This window comes from Eulemur rufifrons, chromosome 9 (genome assembly GCF_041146395.1).
Source record: "Eulemur rufifrons isolate Redbay chromosome 9, OSU_ERuf_1, whole genome shotgun sequence".
In the NCBI taxonomy this organism is placed as follows: domain Eukaryota; kingdom Metazoa; phylum Chordata; class Mammalia; order Primates; family Lemuridae; genus Eulemur; species Eulemur rufifrons.
In genome coordinates, this window is record NC_090991.1 from 13,745,510 (window position 1) to 13,773,236 (window position 27,727).

The window sequence follows — 27,727 nt, forward strand, 5'->3', positions numbered from 1 at the left end:
TATTTGCCTATTATATACTGATATATTGTTATATTCAATTTAGGCTGTTTGCCTGTACCATTATTTAATCAGAAAAAGAGGAACAGACAGCCATTAACTTCTAATCCACTTAAAAATGATGCAGGTATCAGTACTGCTTCTGACAGTTATGATTTCCCTTCTCTACCAACAGGTAAGAAAATGAGTAAGGTAAGAATTTTCAGGAAATAAAAACTAGGATTATAGAAAATTACCAATTCTATTTTATTATAATGAAAATAGAAAGTATATATATTTTTCTTTTTTCCACTATCCACACATAGAAATTACTTGGCTCTTTCTGAACATTCTAGTTCTGGAGTTTGAGTTTCCTTGTCTGCAAAAGTGGATTAGCATTTAAATGGAGTATCTTAGGTCTGGAGCCTTTGTTCTAATGACATAGTAACCTTCATTGTAAAAAATTTTTTTCTTTTTCAAAACACATATGCATATTGTAACTTACATCTTTGGTGGTCAAGAATGGGAGAAGTTTAGTTGCCTCAGGAACAGGGCATGGGAACACAGGAAAAATGGAAAAAAGACTTTAGGAAGTTCAGAAGCCCAGGAATTTCTGGTGCTTGGCTTGGCCTTAGTCTTTTTTCTCTTCTCATGGCATTTTTACTTTTTTCATTTGTTGGCTCTTTACTCTCTGCTATGGTCTGAATGTGTACCCCCAATCCCTGGCCCAAAATTCATATGTTGAAACTTAATAGCCAATGTGAATAGTATTAGAAGGTGGGGTCTTTAGGGTGGTCATTAAGTCACGAGGGAAGAGCCCTCATGAATGGAATTAGTGACTTTATAAAAGTGGTGTGAGTGAGATGTTCCATGCTTCTCTCATGTGAGGACACAGTAGGAAGCACCATCTATGAAGCAGAGAGCAAGCCTTCACCAGATACTGAATCTGCTGGTGCCTTGATTTAGACTTCTCAGCTTCCAGAACCATGAGAAATACATTCCTCTTTTTAAGTTATCCAGTCTAAGATATTTTGTTATAACAGCCCAAATGAACTAAGACACTCTCTTATCCAGTTGGCTTCCTTATAGCTTTAACTAGCATATGAACTAAGTTGCCTTTGCATAACCTTTTAGTTCTAGTTCTCAGAAGTCATTGGTAGACTGCCTTCTGTATCTATTCAAATCCTAGAGACAGAGAGCGTCTGATTCAGCTTATCTTTTAAGTGAGGCCGCTAAAATCCTGGCTTAGCTTTATGGTTATGGCTCTTTCCTCTGAACCAATTAGCTGTAGTAGTGGGTCCTGGAGGGTTTTAATATTTGTTGACTTTTTATTTCCCTCTGGATGAAGGCATGGGCAGGCAGACATTCTGAAATATACTTGGTATGTGCTGGTTATATACATTTACATTTTGGGGGCACACTTAAAAAGTCATTAATAGGATTTTATATAACTAGAATTTTAAAATATCTTTACATATAGTAATACTTGTTAATTTCATACAATGTGTTCCCAAAGACCTTTATATATTTCTTTTTTTTTTTTGAGACAGAGTCTCACTCTGTTGCCCGGGCTAGAGTGAGTGCCGTGGCGTCAGTCTAGCTCACAGCAACCTCAAACTCCTGGGCTTAAGCGATCCTACTGCCTCAGCCTCCCGAGTAGCTGGGACTACAGGCATGTGCCACCATGCCCGGCTAATTTTTTGTACATATATATTTTAGTTGTCCATATAATTTCTTTCTATTTTTAGTAGAGACGGGGTCTCGCTCTTGCTCAGGCTGGTCTCGAACTCCTGACCTCGAGCGATCCACCCGCCTCGGCCTCCCAGAGTGTTAGGATTACAGGCGTGAGCCACCGCGCCCGGCCTGACCTTTATATATTTCTAAATCTATAATTATTATTTTGTTTTCTTCTACACTTGAGAAATTTTAGGTATGAAGCTCATATTACTCCCATTTTTATGGATAAAAAATTAAAAATTCACATGGATATGCACAAGTGGGCATTTATCTGGCCCTGTTCCATTATTTAAACAATTTTCCACCATTTAAAATATTTTTATAAATAGCCTGAATGCTGACCTTGAAAAATAACAGTTTGAGCTACTTAGGAGGCCAATGCCTTATCCATTAGGCGACTGGGGCTTCTCAGTTTGAGCTACTTGATAAGGAAATGTGTCCTCCTGAACTCTTTAAGCTCTGACCAGGATTACTATTTGTCAGATGTATAAGATTCTTGTATGGAGTAAGAGATAGGACTATATCAGTGTTTTTCCAATTAGTCAGACTGGGGCACAACTGATTTTTTTTTAATGATTGAATTGGCTTTTATTTGCAACTGATGAATTGTGCAGTATCCCATTTATAAAATAGAAAGGTACTAAGCTAGGCATGGCATGGTTTTTGTAAGATAATTTGAGCAGAAACAAGGAAACAGCATAGTGCAAAAAGCAGATTGGTTAACATCATGCCACTTTCCTTGTGTGGGTTAAAGCAGAGGGGCTTCCTCATCATGCCAACTAAAACTGGCTTATTTGGGGATTTGGCTATCATCTCTCTCTCCTAATTTCTCAGAAGGTCAGATCTTACAACTAAATAGTTTAGGTTTCAGTTTGGTGTTGTGGAACCTTAGCATGAATGACTCCATTTTGGGTTGGTCTGCTGAGGTTTAAATTTGATTTAACACTACATTGATACATCATTAATCAGCCAGAGTCTATAGCTTACATTAGAGTTCACTCTTGGTACAACTGATCTTTTTCTATTTTAAATATATTTAGATACACAAATACCATTGTGTTACAATTGTCTACAGTATTCAGTACAGTAACATGTTGTACAGATGATGCTCACACAACAAAGAAATGGCCTAACAATGCATTTGTCAGAGTGTATCCCCATTGTTAAGCACAACGAACAAATGGCCTAACGATGCATTTCTCAGAGTATATCCCCATTGTGACGTGTGATTGTGTTAGAGTACATCACACATAGTAAGGATAAGATTAGATGGTCAAATTTTATGTTCTTTCCCCCTTTATCTCTCTCTAACATACACGCACCATGCATATATGTGCTCTGGGTTCTGATATATTTCTTTCCTTGGAGTGGGATAAAACAAGTTCAAGAAACATTGAATTAGATTGAATTTATGTTACAAAGTATAAGATAATATACTGGGATTGATTGTGGCAAAGATATAGATGAAATCATTTTCTTTCCTTAAAATACAATGGGGAAGAATGACATCTATAAAAATTAATAAGGCAGACTCTAACAAATTCTACAACAAAGTGCTGTTGAAGAACAAGTCCATATCTTAAGTTTTTTCTTCTTCAAGATTTTAAATCCCCCAAATTGAATAAATATGAAATAATTATTTTGAAAAATACTACCTGTCTTTCTTTTACTTATATTACTTATGTCTTTTGAGATTGGGCCTGGGAAGCTATGAATCCAGAGCTGGCTCCTTTAACGAAAACAATGAACACAGGGTATGTGGAAAAAAATAAACCAATGAATGTATGTCTGTTACTGACTGTTGTTGTTCTTCTATGTATATTTTACATTTCTCTGTTTGAAAATAAACTACTAATATTTAACAAGACATATTTCCTTGAAAGGCAAATACCACATTTGGTTTCTCGTCCTCTGAGAAGTCAAGATTCTATGCCTAATTCTATTCAGTCGAATACTGAAAGAAACCAGTGTGGTTGGAGGTGAGCATACTTAAAATTTCTCTTTCTTCTTCTATTCCTTCTTTTTTTTCCCTATCCTCCTCTCCATCTATCCCTCCTTTTTCTCTTCCTCCTTTCTTTGACAGAATTACATTTAGAAAATTTCTATATTACTAACTATAGCAATCAATATTAGCTACATTTTATGAAAGAAGTTAAGAGAACATGCATATTAAACTTTAAAAATAGGTAAATTTGGCAGTGATTACATTTCAAAAGAATTTTTTATGTTGTAATGAAATTTCTGCCAATATTTATCATCATGAATTTATGATTTTGCTTATGGATCATTAATGATCTAGTTGATAGTAGATAAAGAGACAGAAATCATTGTATCTTAATGTTGTATATATTTAGAAATTGAGAACCAAACAGAATGCTTAATCTTACCTCTTAAGACAGTCAGCTGCAAGGTAAACAGAACAAAATAAGAAAGAAAAATGCAGGCTGAGATGCATATGCATCTGCAATGGTAGGGGCTCAAGAAATGAAGAGACTGTCAGGGAGATGGCGAGGATACTTGCAATAAGGATCTAAGTTTAATGTTTAAGTGTGAAAAAATAAATAGGAAAAGGGCATGGGTTATATTTTAGGTTGGATTTTAGTATCCTTGGATAAGTGGCAATATTGAAGGAAATAATTTTGGAAGCACAGTACTGAAAAAACAACACCAAACACATATCAGTCATTGTTAAGTACTTTGATATATTTTAATCCTTACAACGACCATGTGAAGTTAATATTACCCTCATTTTTATTAAAGATCTTATATTTTTTTAAAAAGCAGGAAACTTTTTTATGTACTAGTTAATAAATATACTGAAATAATATTTTTATTTAGAAAATTAGTTTTGATTTTATTATTCATGCTGGTTTCCTCAGGACCAGTCCCTAAGTTTCTTCAGGACCAGGGATTCAAACCAGGCCTAGTCAGTGTCTTGGGATGGTCCTTGGAGGCATTGTTCCAGCTGTAGGTGCTAGAAGAAAATCCATTCTGATGAGTGTTAGAGAACTAGGTAACAGATTGTAATGTGAATAGGCAGCTAGTATTGGACATTCCAATTTCAAATGATAGATGATCTATCAGACTGTTGGAATACAACAGAAAATTCAGGGGCAGAAGACATTTGAAAACCCAAGCAAGCAGTTGGTAATCTGCTGAAAGTCTCTTAAACCAGTGAAAGCTTTAAACTTCAGCTTTAGAGTCTAGGCTAGAGTTGCCAGATTTAGCAAATAAAAATACAGGATACCTAATTAAATTTGAGTTTCAGGGAATCAGCCACTAATTTTTTAGTAGGTGTCACAGCCAGTATTTGAGACATACTTATATTAAAAATTTATTTGATGGCCAACAAACATATGAAAAATGCTCAACATCTCTAATCATCAAGGAAATGCAAATCAAAACCACAATGAGATATCACTTAACTCCAGTGAGAATGGCCTTTATCAAAAAAATCCCAAAACAATAAATGTTGGCGTGGATACGGAGAGACAGGAACACTCATACACTGCTGGTGGAACTGCAAACTAGTGCAACCCCTGTGGAAAGCAATATGGAGATACCTTAAACAGATACAAGTAGACCTACCATTTGATCCAGCAATCCCATTATTGGGCATCTACCCAAAAGAACAAAAGACATTCTATAAAAAAGATATCTGCACCCGAATGTTTATAGCAGCACAATTCACAATCGCAAAGATGTGGAAACAACCCAAATGCCCATCAATACGTGTATGGATTAGTAAAATGTGGTATATGTATACCATGGAGTATTACTCAACTGTAAGAAATAACGGTGATATAGAATCTCTTATGTTCTCGTGGATAGAGTTGGAACGCATTCTACTAAGTGAAGTATCCCAAGAATGGAAAAATAAGCACCACATGTACTCACCAGCAAATTGGTTTCCCTAATCATCGCCCAAGTGCACATTTGGGAATAACACCAACTGGGTGTCAGGCAGATGTGGTGGGGGAGGGGATGGGTGTATACCTACGTAATGAGTGCGATGCACACCATCTGGGGAATGGACACGCTTGAAGCTCGGACTCCCGGGGGGCGGGTGGGGGCATGGGCAATATACATGTAACCTAAACTTTTGTACCCCCATAATATGCTGAAAAAAAAAAGATCTTTAAGCTCCTTGGTAATTTCTGGACAGCCTTAGCTTAAATACTCTTAAACCAGAGGTTCCTATGTCCCCACAGGCATTTAATGAGGGAGAAGAGAATTTTAGTTTCTTTCTCTTATAATTATCATGTTGTCTTCTATTTTGTGTCAGTGTGCATCTCCATTTCAGTAGCTTCCCTTGTTTTAGATGTTCTGGCTTTTTCAGGGAAGACTATTTTTCTAACTTCTCTCTAAGGTTTTTATAGTCTCACTACTCCCATAATTGATTATGTCCAACAGTTTTCAGGGTTTTACGATGTTTAGATATGTTACTTTTATTCTCTTAAAGAATGTTATAACAATAGGTATTATAGAGGTTACAGTATAAATTTTAAAAATGTTATTTCTAAAAGAGAATACCCATACATCAATTTTTGATTGATTCTTCATGATATTTTATGCCAACTGAAGGAGATATTACTTGTTTTCCTACTGCTCTGAACTGTGAGTAATTGAATATAATCTAATCAGACAGTTAAAGTCTGGGAGTTTTCATTAGCAGAGGAAAATTTACCATGAAATTAATGATGCTTAAGCATCATGGCACTCATTTGCATTGTCCCCTTCAGAGTCATCTCTTCATCCATGAGCCAGAGAAGCAGCAACTTGAACAGAGTGTAGGCCTTGTGAAGTTCTCTCGTACCCTGGAGTTATCCACTATATCCTGGTGATGGCCTTGGGGCTACAGGCCCGGCTGATGGGTGGCCAGTTCTAACATCATATCCATCTGGTTCCAGCAACTGCTTGCTCTTAGGGACCTTGCTGAATGTTTGAATCTATCTGTGTCCTCAAGTTGAAGGATTTGAGGGAAATGCTCTCCCTGCCCTACTCAGGAGCCACTACAACTTAGGCTTTCATGGTCTGGTTGGGATGTTGAGAACCTGGCCAAGTGTGATTGGCTTCTGAGGTGCATCTGTAGGGGGGACACACCCAGTGAGATCAAAGTACTGTCATTCTTCAGGGCTAGTCCTCAGGGTACTAATACCTTCTGAGTAAAAATATTTAAGGAAGTTTCAGATGTGCTGTTACCAGTAAGGAGCTGTAAAGCTTAGAGAAGTTTTTCTAGATCATGAGTAATAAAAGTAACTTCTACAGCCGTCAGAGAGGAAAGACAAAATTGTGTTTCTGTTCTCTTTTTTGAAAATAAAATTCAGTATTGTTAGGTGTGGTGGCATGTACCTGTAGTCCCAGCTCTTCAGTAGGCTGAGGTGGGAGGATCACTTGAGCCCAGGAGTTTGAAGCTAGCCTGGATAATATAGTGAAACCCCATCTCTAAAAAAATAAAAATAAAAAATGAAAAAATTGTTATATGAAGAGGCAGTGATATAGCAATAAGTTTTGTGGAGGTGAATCAGACAGGTTAATAATAATTCTAATAATACTACAACTTAAAATTTTATAATTGTGATTTCTTTTCTTATTAGTTTCATACCTAATTTTGTACCTAATTTACTTAACAGGTCTTCTCAAATTATACAGTCAGTAGGCCCCATAAAAGTTAGATTTGTTCCTAGTCACTAGTGAACCTAGATCTCTTTTTGGATTGTTTCCCTAAACATGGGATGGATTGTGTTGATTGTCCTCTTGTGATATGTGTGATATTTCCGGGAAAATTGAGAATTGAGAATTTGTGACTCGGACTAATTTTTTGCTATAGAACTCTAGCCTGTTCAGAAATTATGTTTTTGATTTTGGCCTCATTAACTTCATGTTCTGGTCAGCTGATACAACATACTTAGATTAATGTTACTGGTAAAAGCTGTAGCAGATTCATTAGTAGGGCTTTTAAGCTACATAATAAAAGCACAAAATTTCTAATCAAATAGCCATCTACCCTACCTATATTTATTCTCCTTGTTATTTAAAATTACTGACAAATCATAATTTAACTTTTAAAAATTTCACTTTTTAGAAAATTTAAAAATAAATGTAAAAGGAGTAAGCAAATGTCCTCAAAATCTTACCACTTGAATACGGCCACTGTCACATGAAGGCTGATACTGTTTAAAAATATGCTTTGTAGCACTGGAATCTGAGTTGGGAGACTAGCATTTTCTGGGTTCTAGACTTGTCAGTAATTTTCTCTATGACTTTGAGCAAGTTACTTCCTCACTAAGGCTCAGTCTCCTCACCAGGAAAGAGAGATAATGATATATTATAGGGTTTTGTGATGTATTTGGAATTTCTAACTAGGTAGTAGTTGTAAAGTAGTGTCTACACCATAAATTACCATATAAATGAAAATTTCCATTATTAATTGTCCTTTTTAATTAAGAAAAAGTATATAGAAACAAATACTATTTTTTATGCTATTATAGCTACAAAGATGGCAACAAAAATACCAGCTTGAAAACTTGGAATAAAAATGACTTTAGGCCTCAATGTCAAAGAACAAACCTAGTTGCAAATGGTGGAAGAAATTCTTGTCCAATGAGTTTGGGAGCTCAGCAACAGAAACAATTAAGAATATCTGAACCTCCTAACCTGTCTCACCACAGAGAAACTGAGGTACTCAGACAAGCACATTCATCAAAATTATCTGACTCCACAATGAGAGGTCTAAACAAAAACAGTGCAACACAGGCATTTAAGCCCAATTTTCAACAAAATCAACTTAAGAAAAAAATGTTGGATGATATTCCAGAAGAAAACACTCTGAAGGTAAACATTTAAATATATGTTACGTGTACTGGTTATTTTTTATGTCCCCTCCCTTGCCCCCTGGGCCCATAGATTCTTCACCTGTCCTTCCCTGTGTTGTGGACGGCTGAATCGTCCTACATAGTGCACCATCCTGGGATTCCTACTTGCTGGCTTCTGCTAGAGATCAGTCAATGGGAGTCACTGGTTGGACATCAAAGGGTGGGAGGAGAGATTGGGTTTTTCCTATTCTCTCCCCCCTTAAATGTTTTATGATTAGCAGAGGCTATGTCCCTGCATGACATAGCCCCTCCATGAGTACAGCTTTTATGGGCTTGATACTTTTATTCCTCTCCTTGACCTTTCAGCCTAAGAATGGTAACAGCTTCTTACTGTTGTTAATTTTGGTGTGCTTAAGTACTCTATGTTTGTTCTGCCCATATGTCTGAAAAAGCCTTTGAGGTAAATTCTGTTTATTTTTCCTTTTGTAAATATGACAAATGCATCATATTTCACAGTGGTTCTCAACCTTATGTTTCCTTGTACACAAGAATGATATGATATAGTCATCTTAGTAACAATGGTTCACTATGGCCTTAATCCTCAACAGGAGGCATATTAGAATCTTGGTTAGGAGGGGGAGGAGGGAAGAATGTAATTGTATTTTGAACAAAATATCCCATCAAGTGTTCTTCACAACCCTCACTGTCACAAAGGAAAGTGTCCCCCTTCCCTTGAAAATTAGCATCTTAACATACTGTATTCTTAGTTGATCTTCAAAAATGACAAGCACATTTCAACTTCAGGGCCTTTATACTTGCTGTTCCCTCTGTCCTCACTCAACAACCCATTGAAAACAATAACCTCAGTCTTTCTCCTTTTACCTTGTGTTTTTTCTTAAACGTATGAATTTATCAATTCCTGACATTCCATTTTATATATGTGTGTTATTTTATGAATCCCCCATTAGACTGTAAAATCTGTAAGGGCAGCTATCTTGCCTACTTTGTTCACTGTTGTTTCCTTAATAGCAATGTTTGGCACATAGTAAGTGCCCAGTAAATACCTTTGAAATGAATGAACGAATGAATGAATGAATGAGTCTGGCTCCTCCCCTAGAGTGTGAGTTTATTAAGGAAGGAATTGCCTTACCTGTGTTTCTCACAGGATATGGCACACGATGCTTTAAAAATATTCAGTGAATGAACAAACAAATAAGCGAATGAATGCCCATATAAATAATCCTCTTCTTGGTTAATTATCTTCAAGTGTGTCCTGGTCTCTCCTCCTATAATGTACTAATGGTGGCTTTAATGTAGGGAAGTAACTGTACTAAAATTTTTAATAGTTCTTTTTACACATTTGTCTATTATAAGGACCTAGAATTTTTACATAGAGGATAAAAGAGTAAGTGAAAAATATGAAAGATTTTTCTAATGCTATATGTTTATTTTTTCAAAAGGAAACCTCATTTTATCAGTTACAGCTTAAGGAAAAAGATAATACTTTAAGAATTATTTCTGCAGTTATTGAAAGCATGAAGTATTGGCGTGAACATGCACAGAAAGCTGTACTTCTTTTTGAATTATTAGGTAGGTATAATACTTCAAAAATACTTCAGAAATACTATTTGGACAATAAGTTTAATGTCAATAGGAATATCTAGGAAAAAAAAAGAAAAAAATAAAGTTTTGCAAAAGCAGATTATGACTTATTAGAATGTCCTTCAGTTCTTTGGTTTGTCATTGATTGGCATGAAATAAGTATTTGGTTTTTTATGGTAGTATTCCTCTATTTATAATGTTAAAATTGGAAAGACTCTTACAAGTAATCTAACCCAACCTCTGAGGTAAGTGAGAAAATGGGGCAAATAATAAAAATAGACTTGACTAAAATCACAAAGCTAGTTAGCAGCAGAAGTGGATCTAGAATCCAACTCTCCTTATTTTCAGGCTAATGTCTTTCCACTATATTACACTAAATCCTATTGTAATTTTATATATAACTTAAATCATATTTTAAATACTCTGAAAGAACGTTTGTTAAGAATCTTAACTGATATGAGTAAATACCCTACAGTTAATCTGTTTTCTAGATTAATGTTTGAAAGGGGAGAAGAGTTTTGTAGAATGTTTCCAGAATTTGATTTTACCTAGAGTGAAGAGGAGCGGAGAAGCTCCCACTTCTATAAGTAAGAAATAGAGATTCAATGCTTATTTCTTTCCATAGTTTAAAATAAATAATATTTAATATAATCTAAATTATTAAATAATCCAAACATACAGAATAATGTAGAAAATGTAATAAATATGCACATACTCACATCATAGATATATTTGAAGTCTTCAACTACTTTAGAGATAACTTCTCTAGAGATAACCACTGTATTAATAGTATCTTTCCTGTCCATGCTTTTATAATTTTGTAATATAAATCTGATTCCATAAATTTATGTATGTAAATTATATATGATTGTTTTATGTGTTTTAAAAATATACAGCTTGCATTTCACCCAGTATCATCATGTTTCTGAGATTTAGCAATGATGATTGATGCAGATCTAGTTAATTTTCATGGCTGTATATTATTTATTTTAGGAGTGTATCACAATTTGTATATTCATGTCCCTGTTAGTAACATTTAAGTTGTTTTAGGTTCTTATTTATGTATTTATTTATTCAGGATATTTTAGGGGTACAAACATTTTGATTACAGGTAATGCATTTGCACTGCCCAAAGCAGGGCTACAAGGGTGTCCCTCCCCCATACAGTGTGTTCTGCTTCCATTAGTGTGGGTTTATCACCACCCCCCCCACCCCCGTGACCGGCACCCAATGAATATTACTACCATGTGAACACCTTAGTGTTGGTCAGTTAGTACCAGTTTGATGGCGAGTACATGTGGTGCATGTTTTTCCCTCCTTGTGATACCTCACTTCGGAGGATGGGCTCAATCTCTATCCAGGATAATATAAGAGGTGATAGATCACCATTGTTTTTTTGTAGTTGAGTAGTATTCCATGGTATACATATACCACATTTTATTAATCCACTCAACTTGGGTTGCCTCCACATCCTTGCAGTTGTGAATTATGCTGCCATAAACATTGGAGTGCAGATGCCTTTATTATAGAATGTCATTTTTTTTCCTTTGGATAGATGCCTAGTAGTGGGATTGCTGGATCAAATGGTATTTCTTTTTTTTTTTTTTTTTTTTTTGAGACAGAGTCTCACTCTGTTGCCCAGGCTAGAGTGAGTGAGTGCCGTGGCATCAGCCTAGCTCACAGCAACCTCAAACTCCTGGGCTCAAGCGATCCTCCTGTCTCAGCCTCCCGAGTAGCTGGGACTACAGGCATGCACCACCATGCCCGGCTAATTTTTTCTATATATATTTTTAGCTGTCCATATAATTTCTTTCTATTTTTAGTAGAGATGGGGTCTCGCTCTTGCTCAGGCTGGTCTTGAACTCCTGAGCTCAAAGGATCCGCCCACCTCGGCCTCCCAGAGAGCTAGGATTACAGGCGTGAGCCACCGCGCCCGGCCTCAAATGGTATTTCTATTTTTAGCTCTTTGAGGTATCTGCAAATTACTTTCCACAGGGGTTATAGTAATTTGCAGTCCCACCAGCAGCGTAAGAGCATTCTAATCTCTCCACATCCACACCAACATTTGTTGTTTTGGGAGTTAGGTGATATCTCATTGTAGTCTTGATTTGCATTTCCCTAATGATTAGAGATGTTGAGCACTTTTTTATATGTTTGCTGGCCATTAGGTTCTTTTTTTAAACAAGCAATATTGCAATAAGTATCTTAGTTCATGGCTTCTTTTATATACACATAAGTGTTTCACTAGGGTACATACCTAGAAATGGAATTGCTGGTAAGTAGGGGGTGTATATTTTCCATTTTATTAGATATTGGCAGATTGCTCTCTGGAGTGGTTTATAGTTATTTTATCCTCACATTTTCACCAACAGATAGGAGACTAATTTTTGCTAATCTAATGTGTATGAAATGGTAATTCAGTTTTATTCTTTTAGCTTATATTTAAGTGAGTATATTTAAGTGACACATATTTTAAACAAAGAGAATATTTCCATCATCTAGTCTTTTGTCCATAGGAATAACTTAGAATTATTATATAATATATAAATTATTATAATTATATATTATATGATTGTAATATATAACATTATATCATATATTATATTAATATATCATTATATATTATAATATATGTATATGCATATGTATAATATATTATAATATATAATGATATAATATTAATATATAATATATACTAATGTTATATATTGTAACACATAATATAATGTAATCATTACATATTTTATATATAATATATAATAATATATAATATTAATATATAATATATATAATTCATATATATGGTTATATATATGGTTAGCTTTCTTAGTGCTATAATATTCCTGAGTTCTTAGACCCTAAACTTATCAAAGTTACTTAGGGGTTAGGCATGCATGTAGCTCTGACTTGGGTGGTGAAAATGCAATATATGCAACCTAAACATTTGTACTTCTATAATATTCTGAAATTAAAAAAAAGAAAAAGAAAAATAAATAGAAATAAAATGAAGAAAAAAAAAGTTACTTACCTATGAGTATCAGGGTTGGAAAGGACCTTTAAAGGTTATGTAATTAAACCACACATTTGATGCTTGAATCTCTTCTACCATATCCCTATGAAATGTTTATCAAACATATGGATTAACACCACAAAAAAGTGTGTTGTTGAAGTTTCAGATCAAGCAAAATGTTCTACCTTACATGAGACCTCAGAGAAATCTAATCTTTCCTTAACGTCACAACACTTCAGATATTGTGACCTCTATGAGGCTTTCTTGTTTCTAGATTAAGCATTTCTGGTTACTTCAGTTTTCCTTATGAAACCCAAACTTAGTCCATATTTGAGGCCATCGTTTCCTCTAATATCCATATAAAATAATATAAAACTTGTCTCACACTAGCTGAAGAAAATTCAGCCCCTATCCTAATATTTCTGAAAGTTCCAGGGAAGTTTCTATTTCTTCAAGTTTGTCATTTTTTTTCTTACTCCCTGCTCCCATCTTCTCCTTAATCACCTCTTATCACCATTTCTCCATGCAGTTTTAGATCAGACTTAATTCTATCCCTAACACAGATTTATTTCCTCACTACTTCCCCAAAACAGTGCTAATGCAACACCAATGCTAATTTGTTAGTGGTTAAAACAGTTATAAAGTTTTGGTATATGGAGGATGGGAGTATAGGAGGATTATAGAATAGACAACATACTTAAATTGGATTTTAGGCATCACTTGGTAACATTTGTTGACTATTTCTTGCTGATTGTCTTTTTATTTAACTTGTCCCCTCACTAGCTTTACATTCCCTATGCTGCATTGTTAGGGTCTGCTCTTTTGTAATATAACCTCATCTCTCATCTTCTTTGTGTTTCTCCAGTTTAAAGTCAGTGGAAATAAAAAGAAATCCGAAAACACACACACTACACCCCCCCACACACACACACCTGTCCAAAGAATACCTTGAATTTAATTTTTTTTAACGTTTATTGACATAATTAGGCTCACAAAGAAGTTGCAAAAATAGCAGTGAAAATTTCCAGATACTCTTTATTCAACAACTTCTAATTTTAATGTTATATATAACCATCATATAATTATCAAAACTAAGAAGTTAACATTGGTAGAATGACACTAACAAAACTACAAATTTTACTCAGATTTCACCAGTTTTACACTAAAGTCCTTCTCTACCAAGATAAAATTCAGAATCCCAATTGAATTTAATTTTTTGAATGATCTATCACTTCATTGCTTTAACTTCTATCCCTGATTAGTCCTTTTCCTCCCAAATAAAATAGTCTTATTTTTCTGCTCCCTGAAGGATATTCAACAAACTGCAGTTTTAATAATAGTCCCTGTGGTAGACAGAATAATGGCACCCAAACATGTCTATGTCTTACACCAAAACCTGTGAATGTTACCTTACATGGCAAAACGGAGTTTGCAGATCTGGTGAAATTAAGGATCTTTAAATGGGAATATTATCTTGGATTGTCTGGGTGGGCTCAATATAATCAGAAGGGTCCTTATAAAAGGGAAGCAGGAAGGTCAGAGTCAGAGAGAGATTGAAAGATGCTACCTTGCTGCTTTGAAGATGGAGAAAGGGGCCATGAGCCAAAGAATGCAGGCATCTTCTAGAAGCTGGAAAAGTCAAGGAAGTAGATTATACTCTAGAGTCTCCAAAAAGAACACAGCCTTACTGACTCACTATAGACTTCTGACCTCCAGAACTAGAAGATAATATACTTTTTTGTTGTTTTAAGCCAGCCACTAAGTTTGCAGTAATTTGTTACAGCAGCAATAGGAAACTGATGTAGCCTCCTCCTCCTTTTTTCTTTTGTCTTGTTATTTATGTATTTATATATAAATAGAAATACATATAAATATAAATGTGTGTATGTAGATATATAGACTTATATCAGTGTACTCATTTTATGCATTTAACTTTCATCTAAAAATTATTCCAGTTTACCTCGTCACCATTAAGGACAAACCATTGTTATATGAAGTGGTACTGGATTCAGTAGAGATGCAGGATTTGACTAAAGCACATTTTCTATTGCTGAATAACAAATCATTGGAAACTTAGTGGCTGAGAACAACACCCTTTTCTTAATTCCAACTTCTGGAAGTCAGAAGTCTGTGTGGGCTTGACTCGATTCTCTCCTCAGGGTATCATAAGGCCAAAATCAAGGCGTTGCCTGGGCTGTGTTCTTAACTGGAGGCTCTGGGAAAGAATCCACTTCCAAACTCATTCAGGTTGTTGGCAGAATCCAGTTCCTTGTAACTGTATAGCTGAAGTCCTTGTTTCCTTTCTGGCTTTTGGCTGGGGTACTCTCTCATCTTTTTAATGTCACCCACATTCCTTCTTACATGGCCTCTCCATCTTTAATGCCAAAGGATTCTGCTTTATAATCTTTTCTGATTATGTGGGCCCTTGAATTATCACTTCTGGCCCTTGACTTGCATTATATTTCCATGCAACAATTTTCCATAGATTCTTTGTTTGTTTCCTGGGCCTTGTTTGTGATAGCTATTTCTGTGCCCTGGAAAGAATACTATTATTATTATTATTATTTTTAATAATCTGGATTTGTTTTCATTTTTGGCTTTTTGGAGGTTTCTATGCCTGTGGACTCTGGAAGTCTCATTTACTTACTCTCCGGATATTCTTCTGCTAATTTTTTTTTTTTTTTTTTTTTTTTTTGAGACAGAGTCTCACTCTGTTGCCCAGGCTAGAGTGCCATGGCGTCAGCCTAGCTCACAGCAACCTCAAACTCCTGGGCTCAAGCAATCCTCCTGCATCAGCCTCCTGAGTAGCTGGGACTACAGGCATGTGCCACCATTCCCGGGTAATGTTTTCTATATATATATTTTTAGGTATCCATATAATTTCTTTCTATTTTTAGTAGAGACGGGGTCTCGCTCTTGCTCAGGCTGGTCTCAAACTCCTGAGTTCAAACAATCCACCTGCCTCAGCCTCTCAGAGTGCTGGGATTACAGGTGTGAGCCACTGTGCCCGGCCCTCTTCTGCTCATTTTGCCTGAAGTGTATTTCTTACCTGATTGGTATGTCCATTTCTACTCTGTGTTGAAGCTTGACCTAACTGTTATTTTATTCACTTATCAGTAGCCTTATAATTGCAATAGCATATAATATTCTATTTCATATCAGTTTTCTGTCAGAGCTGTAGTAGACAGAATAATGGCCCCCAAGGATGTTTATGTCTATGTCAGAAGTAGAACATCTTCTTGTTTCAAAGATCTTACACCCTGTTGCACTTCTCACTAAATTGCTTTTTCCTTTATGAAGGATGCTCCTGGATTTGGCCTCATTTTTAGAGTAGGAATGTAACAAATAGCCTGAGCCCATTACAAGAGGTGCTAGTTCCATCCATTTCCCCAGGCTCTCTTTGATGACTTCTATAGGGTAACTCCAGAAGAATGCTCTTTAAAATATCACAATACCATGCCATGTGCACTGTCTGGGGAATGGGCACGCTTGAAGCTCTGACTCGGGGGAGTGGGGAATATGGGCAATATACATAACCTAAACTTTTGTACCCCCATATTATGCTGAAATAAAAATAAAATAAAATAAAATAAAATATCACAATACCCAATATAAACAGCAGTAGACATTATTATCAAGAGATGAAGAGAGTCATGCTTTTATATGTGATGGTTAGCTTTCTTAGTGCTATAATATTCCTGAGTTCTTAGACTCTAAACTTATCAAAGGTAGAGACTTAATTTTATTCAACTTTAGTGCCCAGAACAATACCTGGTATATAGGAGGTCCCTTTCAGTTGCAAATGACAAAAAAAAAAATCAACTTTAGCTATTTAAATAATAGGGAATTATTCACAGAACTGAAAAGTTGCTAGGTTTCTGACTTCAGGCAAAGCTTGATCCAGCTCAAAAGATAGCACAGTGGTTTCTCTCCATATTCTGTCCTGTCACAGTGTTGGCTTCATCCTAAGTCTCCACACTGTGGTCTCTCTGGCAGCTTCTGACTCTTCCCTTATGGTAGGAGTAAGTTGGTTATAAAAATTCTCCAGACTATGCATTCTTATACCAGATGGTCACGTTCTTAGATAAGGTTCTTCTGTTTGCTCTCTCCCAGAAACTAACAAATGAATCTTTGCATATCATCATTTCTGACTGGGTAACATGCCCATCACTGAAACCCTGAACCATGTAGTTGAATAATGAAATATGCTGATTAGATTAGGTCAGTCATGGCTCACTCCTGGATCTGGGGTTGAGGACAAATCCTGCCTACATCATATGGCTAAGAATAGAATAAGAGAGGTTAATCTGGGTCTTTTTGGGGGGAAATGGAGGCTGGCCTCAAGAAACAAATGTCTACTACCAGAACTCAGTAGATGGTTATTAAAGAAATGAATAATGTTGTCATTTGGTGATTTATTATTATATCAGATACTCAAAAGAAGTGCCTCCCACTCTCCTCCTTCTGAGTCTCCAGTGTCCATAAAGTTACTCTGTATAACCATACATACTCATTGCTTAGCTCCTGCTCATAAGTGAGAACATATAAGCAGAATTTTTGTTGTTGTTCCTGGGTTACTTCACTTAGAATAATGGCCTCCAGTTCTATCCAAGTTACTGCAAAAGACTGATGGCTGAGTAGTATTCTTTGGTATATATGTATACCACACTTTCTTTATACACTCACCACTTGGTGGGCACTTAGGTTGGTTTCATGTCTTTGCAATTGTGAATTGTGTTGTGAGAAAAACAGCACTGGTGTCTTTTTCATAAAATGACTTCTCTTCCTTTGGGTAGATCCCCAGTTCCTTTCAAAATCCACTGTGATTACAGGATCAAATGGTAGATCTACTTTAGTTCTTTGAGAAATCTCCATACAGTTTTACGTAGAGGTTGCACTAATTTATAGTCCCACCAAAAGTGTATAAACATTCCCTTTTCACTGCATCTGTGCCAGCATCTATTGTTTTTTGACTTTTTATTAATGACCATTCTGACAGGGGTAAGGGAGTATCTCATCGTGGTTTTAGTTTGAATTTCTCGAATGATTAGTGATGTTGAACATTTTTTCATGTGTTTATTGGCCATTTATTTTTCTTCTTTTGAAAAAATGTCTCTTCATGTCTTTTGCCCACTTTTTAATGGAGTTGTTTGTATTTTTCTTGCGGATTTGTTTGAGTTTCTTATAGATTTGGGATATTAGGCTTTTGTCAGATGTATAGCTTGCAAGTATTTTCTCCCAAAGGCTGTCTAGCGGAAGCTTTTTAGTTTAATTAAGTCCCATTTATTTGTTTTTGTTGTTTTTACTTTGGGGGTCTTAGTCATAAATTATTTATCTAGGCCAATTGTCAAGGATAGTTTTCCTTAGGTTTTCTTTTAATATTTTTATGGTTTCAGGTCTTACATTTAAGTCTTTAATCCATCTTGACTTAATTTTTATATACGGCGAGAATTAGGGACCCAGTTTCATTCTTCTACATGAGGTTGTCCAATTTTCCCACACCATTTATTAAACAGGGTGTTCTTTCCCCAGTGTATGCTTTTGTCTGATTTGTCTAAGATCAGTTAGTTGTAGGTATTTGGCTTTATTTCTGGGTTCTCTTTTCTGTTCCATTGGTCTATGTGATACCAGTACTATGCTGTTTCAGTTACTATAGTCTTGTAGTATTATTTGAAGTCAGCCAATGTGATGCCTCAAGATCTGTTTTTTTTTTTTTTTTGCTTAGGATTGCTTTGGCTAGTCATGCTCTTTTTTGGTTCCACATGAATTTTAGAGTTGATTTTCTCTAATTTTGGGAAAAATGATGTTCATATTTTGAAGGGAATTGCATTGAATCTGTAGAGTACTTTGGGCAGTATAAACATTTTAACAGTATTGATTCTTCCAATTCATGAACATGGAATGCTTTTCCATTTTTCTGTGTCATCTATGATTTCAATGTTTTGGTAGTTCTCCTTGTAGAGGTCTTTCTCCTTGGTTAAGTATATTCCAAAGTATTTTTTTTTTTTTGAAACAGAGTCTCGCTCTGTTGCCTGGGCTAGAGTGAGTGCTGTGGCGTCCTCCTAGCTCACAGCAACCTCAAACTCCTGGGCTCAAGCAATCCTTCTACCTCAGCCTCCCGAGTAGCTGGGACTACAGGCATGCGCCACCATGCCCGGCTAATTTTTTCTATATATTTTTAGTTGTCCAAATCATTCCTTTCTATTTTTAGTAGAGACAGGGTCTCACTCTTGCTCAGGCTGGTCTCGAACTCCTGAGCTTGAGCGATCCATCCACCTCGGCCTCCCAGAGTGCTAGGATTACAGGCGTGAGCCACTGCACCGGCCTTTGCTTTCATCATTGATCCAAAGATCATTCACCAGCGGGTTAATTTTCATCTATTAGTGTAGGTTTGAGAGTTCCTCTGGGAATTGATTTCTTGTTTTATTTCACTGTGGTCTGAGAAGATACATGGTATGATTTTAATTTGGCAAGACTTGTTTTGTGACCTAAAATATGGTCTATCTTGGAAAATGTTCCATGTGTTAATGAGAAGAATGTATATTCTGCAGTTTTTGGGTAGAATGTTCTATAAATGTCTGTTAGGTCCACTTGTTCTAGAGTCCTGTTTAAGTGCAATGTTTCTTTGTTGATTTTTCTGCCTCAGTGATCTGTGTAGTTCTCTCAGTGGAGTATTGAAGTCCCCCACTATTATTATGTTGCTGTTTATTTCATTTCTTAGGTCTAGTAGTATTTGTTTTATGTATCTGGGAGCCCTGGTGTTAGGTGCATATATATTTAGGATTGTTTTATGTTATGGAATTGATCCCTTTATTATTATGTAATGACTGTCTTTGTCTTTTTTTACTGTTGTTGATTTAAAGTCTGTTTTATGTTATATAAGAATAGCCATTCCTGCTTGTTTTTGGTTTCCATTTGCATGAAATATTTTTTCCCACCCCTTTACCTTGAATCTGTGCTACTTTTTATGAGTTAAATGGGTTTCTTAAAGACAGCAGATATTTTGGTTGTGTTTTTTAATTCATTCTGTCAATCTGTATTTTTTTTAGTGGGGCATTTAGACCATTTATATTCAATGTTAACATTGATAAGTGACATACTATTCTAGTCATCATGTTGATTGTTACCTCTTTGCTTTCTGTTCTCCCTTGTGTTACTGTTTTTATAAGAGTTGTGAGTTTTTACTTTTGAGTGTTTTTACACCGGTGTGTATCGACTGTTCTTTGGGGTGTTTAGAGCTCTTTTTAGCATTTCCTGTAGGGCAGGTCTAGTGATGTCAAATTTCCTTAGTGTTTGCTTGTCTGGGAAAGATATTATTTCTTCTTCATTTATGAAACTTAGTTTTACAGGATACAAAATTCTTGGCTGACGTTATTCTGTTTAAGAAGATTAAAGGTGGGACCCTGGTCCCTTCTTGCTTGTAAGGTTTCTACTGAGAATCTACTGTTATTCTGGTGGGTTTCCTTTGTAAGCTACTTGATGCTTTCATCTTGAAGCTAGTAGGATTTTCTGTTTCACTTTGATTTTGGCCAAACTGACGATTATGTGCCTTGGTGATCTCCTGTTTGCAATAAATCTCCAAGGCGTCCATTGACCTTCTTGTATCTGGATGTCTAAATCTCTAGCAAGACCAGGGAGTTTTCCCTTATTCCCTCAAATTTCCATGCTTTTTGCTTTTTCTTCTTCTCCCTCAGGGATACCTGTGATTCTTATAAGTTTGGGCATTTTACATAATCCCATTGTTCTCGGAGATGTCTTTATTTTTGACTGTGTGGGTTAATTTGAAAGCCTTTGTCTTCAAGCTCTGAAATTCTTTCTCCTGCTTGGTCTAGTCTGTTGTTAAAAATTTCCACTGTATTTTTAAATTCCCTAAATGACTATTTCATTTCCAGGAGGTCTGTTTTTTTTTTTTTTTTCCTATCTCTTTAGTGAATTTTTCATTCATGTGCTAAATTATCTTTTTGGTTTCTTTTTGTTGGTTTTTGATTTTTCTCATCAATCCCTTTGAGCTTACTTGCAATCCATATCTTGAATTCCAAATCTGACATTTCAAAAATTTCTGAAGGAACAGATTTGAAAGAAATTAAACAGTTTGCTCAAGGGATAGGAAATGGGAATCTGTATGCCAAAGAGTACAAACTTGTAGTTATGTAGAGGTAGATTGTAGGTATTCTTGGCCTAGGCAAAGAATTTATGAGGAAGATGCCCAAAGCAATCATAGCAGTTACAAAAATAAATAAATGGGACCTGATCAAATTAAAAAGCTTTTGTACAGCCAAGGAAACTATCATTAGAGCGAATAGACAACCTACAGAATGGGAGAAAATATTTGCTCTCTACACATCCGATAAAAGGCTGATAACAAGAATCTATCTAGAACTCAAAAAAATCAACAAGAAAAAAAGCAAACAAGCCCATCAATAAATGGGCAAAGGACATGAACAGAAACTTTTCAAAAGAAGACAGAATAATGGCCAGCAAACATATTAAAAAGTGCTCAACATCTCTAATCATTAGGGAAATGCAAATCAAAACCACAATGAGATATCACCTAACTCCAGTAAGATTGGCCTTTATAAAAAAATCCCAAGGCAACAAATGCTGGTGAGGATGTGGAGAGATAGGAACACTCTTACACTGCTAATGAGACTGCAAATTAGTGCAACCTCTGTGGAAAAGAATTTGGAGATGCCTCAAAGAGCTACAAGTAGAACTACCATTTGATCCAGCAATAGCAGTATTAGGCATCTATCTAAAGAAAGAAAAGTCATTCTATAATAAAGACATCTGCACTTGAATGTTTATGGCAGCACAATTCACTATAGCAAGAATGTGGAAACAACCCAAGCGCCTGTCAATCCATGAGTGGATTAATAAAATATGGTATATGTATACAATGGAATACTACTCAATTATAAAAAACGATGGTGATCTACTCTTATATTTTCCTGGATAGAGCTTGAGCCCATCCTCCGAAGTGAGATATCACAAGAATGGAAGAATAGGCACCACATATACTCGCCATCAAACTGGCACTGACCGATCAACACTAAGGTGCTCACACAGTAGTAATATTCTTTGGGGGTAGGGGGATTGGGAGTGGGTGAACTCACAACTAATGGACGCGGTGAGCATTGTAGCAGGGGAAAGGGCACGTCTCAAATCACAGTTGTGATGTGGCAAAGTCGTAACATGTAACCAAAATGTTTGTACCCCCATAATTTCCTGAAATAAAAATACACACACAGACACACTCTCTAAAGAGATAATTATGGAAGGTGATGGATATGTTAATTCCCATACCTGTAGTAATGAGTAATGATTTCATATCAAAACATCATGCTGTACACCTGAAATATATACAATAAAATAAAAACTCAGTTTGCTAATAGTCACAAAATATTAGTAAGTTGAACATCCTGGAGCTAGAATGCATGACTTCTGATTCTAATTCAATGTTTTTTTTTTCATTAAACTATGATGTTTATTTGTTATATGTGTGTATTTTATTATTATTATAGTGTTTTAAACTGATTTGGGGATTTAACCACGCTATAGAACACATTGTAAGGTAAAAGCTTTAGATGGGCAACTATTGTCAATTGTATGAACTTAACATGTAACCTGTGTAATCTCTACTTGGAGGTGGCCAGAAATTTTGTTTTCTTTAGTGTAAAACTGTTTCAGAAATATCTTTCCTTCTTAAAATGTCTTCTTTATTACTGTATAAATATAATTATGAGAGGTCAGTGTGAGAAGTTATTTAAATATCAACTTCTCTTTGTTAAATTTTAGTTGAATTTTACCAACATTGATTTTTTTCCTCTATTTCAATGTTTTGTAGCTGTCCTCGATTCAGCTGTTACACCTGGCCCATATCATTCAAAGACTTTTCTTATGAGAGATGGGAAAAATACTCTGCCTTGTGTATTTTATGAAATTGTGAGTATTTTTAAAGCATTATTTGCAAAGCCTGTGCCAACTAAACATAAAAATTCCATTGCATTAGAAATTCTGTTAACAATTTAGTACTTTCAATGTATTTTTTTTGTTTTTAGTTTTGATACTAAAGTTATTTATTTGTTTAACTAATAGGGAGAGCCTACTACATGCCAGGCACAGTGTTGCATGCAAGGATATAAAGTGGAATATAAGTGGCAAATGGCTCTTTTCCCCAAAGAGTTTATAATCTCATATAGAAAGATAGATACATAAACATTATACTGTGGTATGGTAAATGGGATAGTAGAGGTAGGTATGTGCAGGGTGCAACAGAAGTAGATAGGGCTGAGTGTGGTGGCTCGTGCCTGTAATCCCAGTACTTTGAGAGGCTGAAGTGGGAGGATTAATCTCTTGAGGCCAGGAGTTCAATACCAGGCTGGGCAACATAGCAAGACCTCCATCTCTACAAAAATTAGAAAAAAAATTAGCTGGGCATGGTGGCACACACCTGTAGTTCTAGCTACTTGGGAGACTGAGGTGGGAGGATCATTTGAGCCCAGGAGTTCAAGGTTATAATGAGCTGTGATCATGCCACAGCTCATTATAGCATATGCAAAGACATGAAGCTAAGAGAGAGCTTGACTTGTCCAGGGAACTGCAAGTAATTTATAATTACCACAGTGTAGAGCTAGTAAGTGATGGGGGTAAGGGTAGTGGTTCTGAAAGTGAGGGAAGGCAGAGAGTGGGTTGGGAAGTAAGGAAGAGGAGGCTTGGTGACAAAGAAGGCTGAGATCACAAAGGAGGCTGTAGACTTTATAAGATCTACATACTTTGAGAAAGTGTTTGGCCTTAATTTTGAAATTGACGTCAATTTTGAAATCAGACTTGGAGTCTAATGTTTATTTCACCATTTGTTAACTTTATGACCTAAGTAAGCGGTTTAAACTACCTGAACTTCAGGTTTTTCAATCTGTAAAATGAGGAGACAAATTCTTACTTTGAAAGGTTGGTGTGGAAATTAAATGATAAAACATGAGTATGCAGCACATGACATGTAGTAGGTGATGCAGAAATAATAATTGTCATGTTAACTTCTATAATATCTTGAATGCTTATTATTTTTCCTCAAGTCTAAATTTTTTAAAACAACTTTGTTATTGAAGTATAACATATACAGAAAAGTACAAAAATCATAATTGTGCCAGCTTTGTGAAGTATCACAAAGTGAATGTTACCCAGGCTAAGAAATAGAACATTGCCATCATCCCTGAAACCTCGTTGTGCCTCCTCCCATTCACTACCTCCTGTCTTTTACCTAAAAGTAACACTATCCTGACTTTTAATGTCATCAATTAATTCTGCCTGTTTTTGAACTTTACATGAATAGAATAATATGGTATGTCTTTTTTAAATATCTGGTTTCCTTCACTTGACAAAATGTAAGATTCATTTATGTTGTTGCATGTGGCTATAGTTCACTCATTTATATTGGTGTTTATAATATTGTCTTATAGGAATATACCACAATTTAGTTTTCCATATTACTGTTGGTGGGCATTTAGGTTGTTTCCAGGTTTTTTGCTATTATGCCTAATGACCTATGAACATTCTTGTATATGTCTCTTATGTATATGCATGCATTTATGTTTGAGATATACCTAGAAATAAAATTGCTGGATCATAGACAATATATATTCTAATACAGTACTTATTGCCAAAGAATTTTCCAAAGGGTTCTGTCAATTTACATACTCACAAGCAGTAGTGGAGAGTTTGGTTTCTCTGCATTATCATCAACACTTGGTATTGGCAGTCTGTTTTATTACAGTTATTCTGGTGGATAAGTTTAGTGTTATCTTATTTCTCTACAATTTGCTGGTGAATAATGAGATTGAGTACCTTTTCATATATATTGGCCATTTAGATATCTTTTTTTGTAAAATCTGTTCAGGCCTCTTGCTATTTTTTCTATTGAGTTTTCTTTTTCTTATTGATGTGTAGGAGTTATTTTTCTAAATTATTTTGGGTACAAGTTCTTTGTCCATTATGTATATTGCAAATATTTGCTTATACTTTGTGGTTTGCTTTCTCACTGTTAATGGAGACTTTTGATAAACAGAAGTTCTTCATTTTAATATAGTCCTTTTATCAGTCATCAGTCTTTCTCCTTATAATTAGTGCTTTTTATGACCTTTTAATGAAAGCAGTTTCAGAATTCTTTAATTTTATTCATGATTGAGAGGATTTAGAGATTACTGGTCTTTTTATGGTTTGTTGGTCCTCTTAAAGGCATAGCCCTTTTGGGTCCCAACCCTAGCCTCGGGTTGGGGTGAGGGTGGTGACTAGAATCTCTTTTCCTTGGGGGTCTCAGACCCCATATTTTGTTTCCCACTTCTGTGAGTCTGTCCAAAGCTCTGCTCAGTTTCTTACACTTTCAGTTGCTTTTCTGTAACTGACAGATATCTCAGGGGGAAAGCACTCCTCAAATCAGGCCCCATCCTGGACTCCTATATTCTCCCAGATGGAGTCTCTGTAATTTCTCACTGTCTTGGTATCTCTCTGATGCCTACAAGAAGATTTTTAACAAAATATTTCACCCAGCTATTCTATTTCTCAGCTGGAGAGTTGGTTTGAATCACCTAGTGTGCCATCTACTTTAAGTAGAGCTCTGGCAATCTGATAAAAATACTTGTGCCATTACGTTGGGAATGTCTTATTTAGTCTTTTAAGAAGCTGCAACTTGCTAGCTTGTAAGAAGCTCTATCCAAATGGGGATCTTTCCTCTGTGATAGGGCACCCATATATCTGTCCTAGTCTGCCATAGTCTTGTCAACAATGGGGCCCTGACTCAGGTGAGGGAATTATAGAATTTTAGAGTGACATGTACTTAGTTGATCATATTATTAGTTTTAAAAAATTGAAGTTCGGATGACACAATAAATAATCTTTTGATATTTATTTTTTGAAAAACAGGATCGTGAACTTCCAAGACTGATTAGAGGCCGAGTGCATAGGTGTGTTGGCAGCTATGACCAGAAAAAGAACATTTTCAAATGTGTTTCTGTCAGACCAGCATCTGTTTCTGAACAAAAAGCTTTCCAAGCATTTGTTAAAATTGTAGATGTTGAGATGCGGTATTATACTAATGTAATGAATGAAACTTAAGTAGTAATAGAGGAGGTTTAAATAGTGTAAATTATAGCATTTTCTGTTGTTGCTTAATTTATTATCTCCATAGTTTTATAGCTACTGTTTTTCTGTATTTCACTTGTTGAATAAAATTATTTAAATCCTTTTAAACATGGAAAGAATTTTTGAAAAATAATTTTACTATTTTTATTAAAATGATGCATTTGCTAAAACTCCATAACCACTTAAGATAAAAACACTCAATAAAATAGAAATAGATAGATGCCTCTTTAATATGGGCTTATAATATACCTGAGTTAGCCCCCAAACCAGCATCAGGGGGAAATACTAGACGTGTTCCCACAACAAGGAACAAGACAAGGGTGTCTGCTGTCAGTCTTGATATTAAGCATTGTTCTGGAACTGCTAGTCCGTGCAGTTCATTGAATTACTTCAAATATTTAAGGAGAAGCTACTCTGTGCCAACCAGCATTACAAGTGCTGGGGTCAAGCAGTTCACAAAGCAACAAAAATTAGGAGTACCAGAAAGGGTGGTGTACTCTCCTACAGAACATGTCATATGTTTTGAACCAGGAACCCATATATATAGTGCTGTTTCTCCCTTAGCCATGATTTATGAGTCTGGGAATCAAGTGGTGGTAGCCGTGCTGACTTCTCTCATTATTAGACCAAATAACATACTCACAGAATTTTTGCTTCCCACCCCCACAGTTTTGGGCTCCGCTGATTTACCAATCTTACTTTCTATGATAGCCTGGGTTACCCACAACGCAGAGACTGAAACAAAGTCTTATTTGCAAGTATTTTATTTGAGAATTTTACTTCATGGGGAGAAGTAAGGGATAGAGGGGTGTTGAATAGGAAAGAAGGGAGACCCAATACTAGGGTGGCTTCTTGAGTATCCAACAGCTCCCAGCACCTGTATTTAAGGATTGAACTACCTATAGGGCATTAACTCCTTTGCACTTCAGGTTGTGTTATGTATGAGTGTTGAGCTGGTTTTCTGTGATATTCCACTACATGGAATCAGAGAAGCCCTATGGAAGGAACAAGAAGCTAGTGGAGCAGGCCCAAGGTAATATGGTCAGACTGAATTTGTATGAAACTGATTGCAATCCGTGTGAACTGGTTACCGCAGCTGTGGCTGGAGTAAGAGATAATGGCTGAAAGAATTTGAAGCGGTGCACAAGAAGTGTCTAATATAACTCCCAAGGAAGGAATGCTCCAATAGTTCCATTCTATTAAAAGATGAGACTGCCGTTTGGGAATTTTGGGTTATTTATGTCACTGAACCAATAGACAAAAATGGGGGTTACTATGCTGCCTGAGGTAATTCAATCCCAGGTAACAATGTAAAATTGTGCTTTTCTACACAGGAAAGATCGTGGTTGATATACAGGAGATTCTTTTGGGTATCACTTAGTAAAAGTTAATGGAAATCTATTATAGCAACCCAATAAAGGCAATAATACTGAGGATTCAGACTCATAAGGAA

The 27,727-nt window shown here is 35.8% G+C and overlaps 1 protein-coding gene across 5 annotated transcripts in view; it reads left to right on the plus strand.

Moving 5' to 3' along the window:
- The window catches only part of SPATA22 (spermatogenesis associated 22), a 29,786-nt gene extending 3,404 nt beyond the window's left edge, over nucleotides 1-26,382 (plus strand). For 2 of the 5 annotated variants that reach the window (XM_069483464.1, XM_069483465.1), the window contains 7 exons: nucleotides 44-172; nucleotides 3,407-3,467; nucleotides 3,597-3,692; nucleotides 8,205-8,547; nucleotides 9,989-10,118; nucleotides 22,985-23,082; nucleotides 26,056-26,382. In XM_069483464.1, coding sequence (XP_069339565.1) covers nucleotides 44-172; nucleotides 3,407-3,467; nucleotides 3,597-3,692; nucleotides 8,205-8,547; nucleotides 9,989-10,118; nucleotides 22,985-23,082; nucleotides 26,056-26,247 — 1,049 coding nt within the window. In that variant the 3' untranslated portion in view covers nucleotides 26,248-26,382. The remainder of the gene's footprint in view (nucleotides 1-43; nucleotides 173-3,406; nucleotides 3,468-3,596; nucleotides 3,693-8,204; nucleotides 8,548-9,988; nucleotides 10,119-22,984; nucleotides 23,083-26,055) is intronic. The other 3 variants (XM_069483466.1, XM_069483468.1, XM_069483467.1) reach the window with 3 other exon arrangements.
- The last annotated feature ends 1,345 nt before the right edge of the window (nucleotides 26,383-27,727 follow it).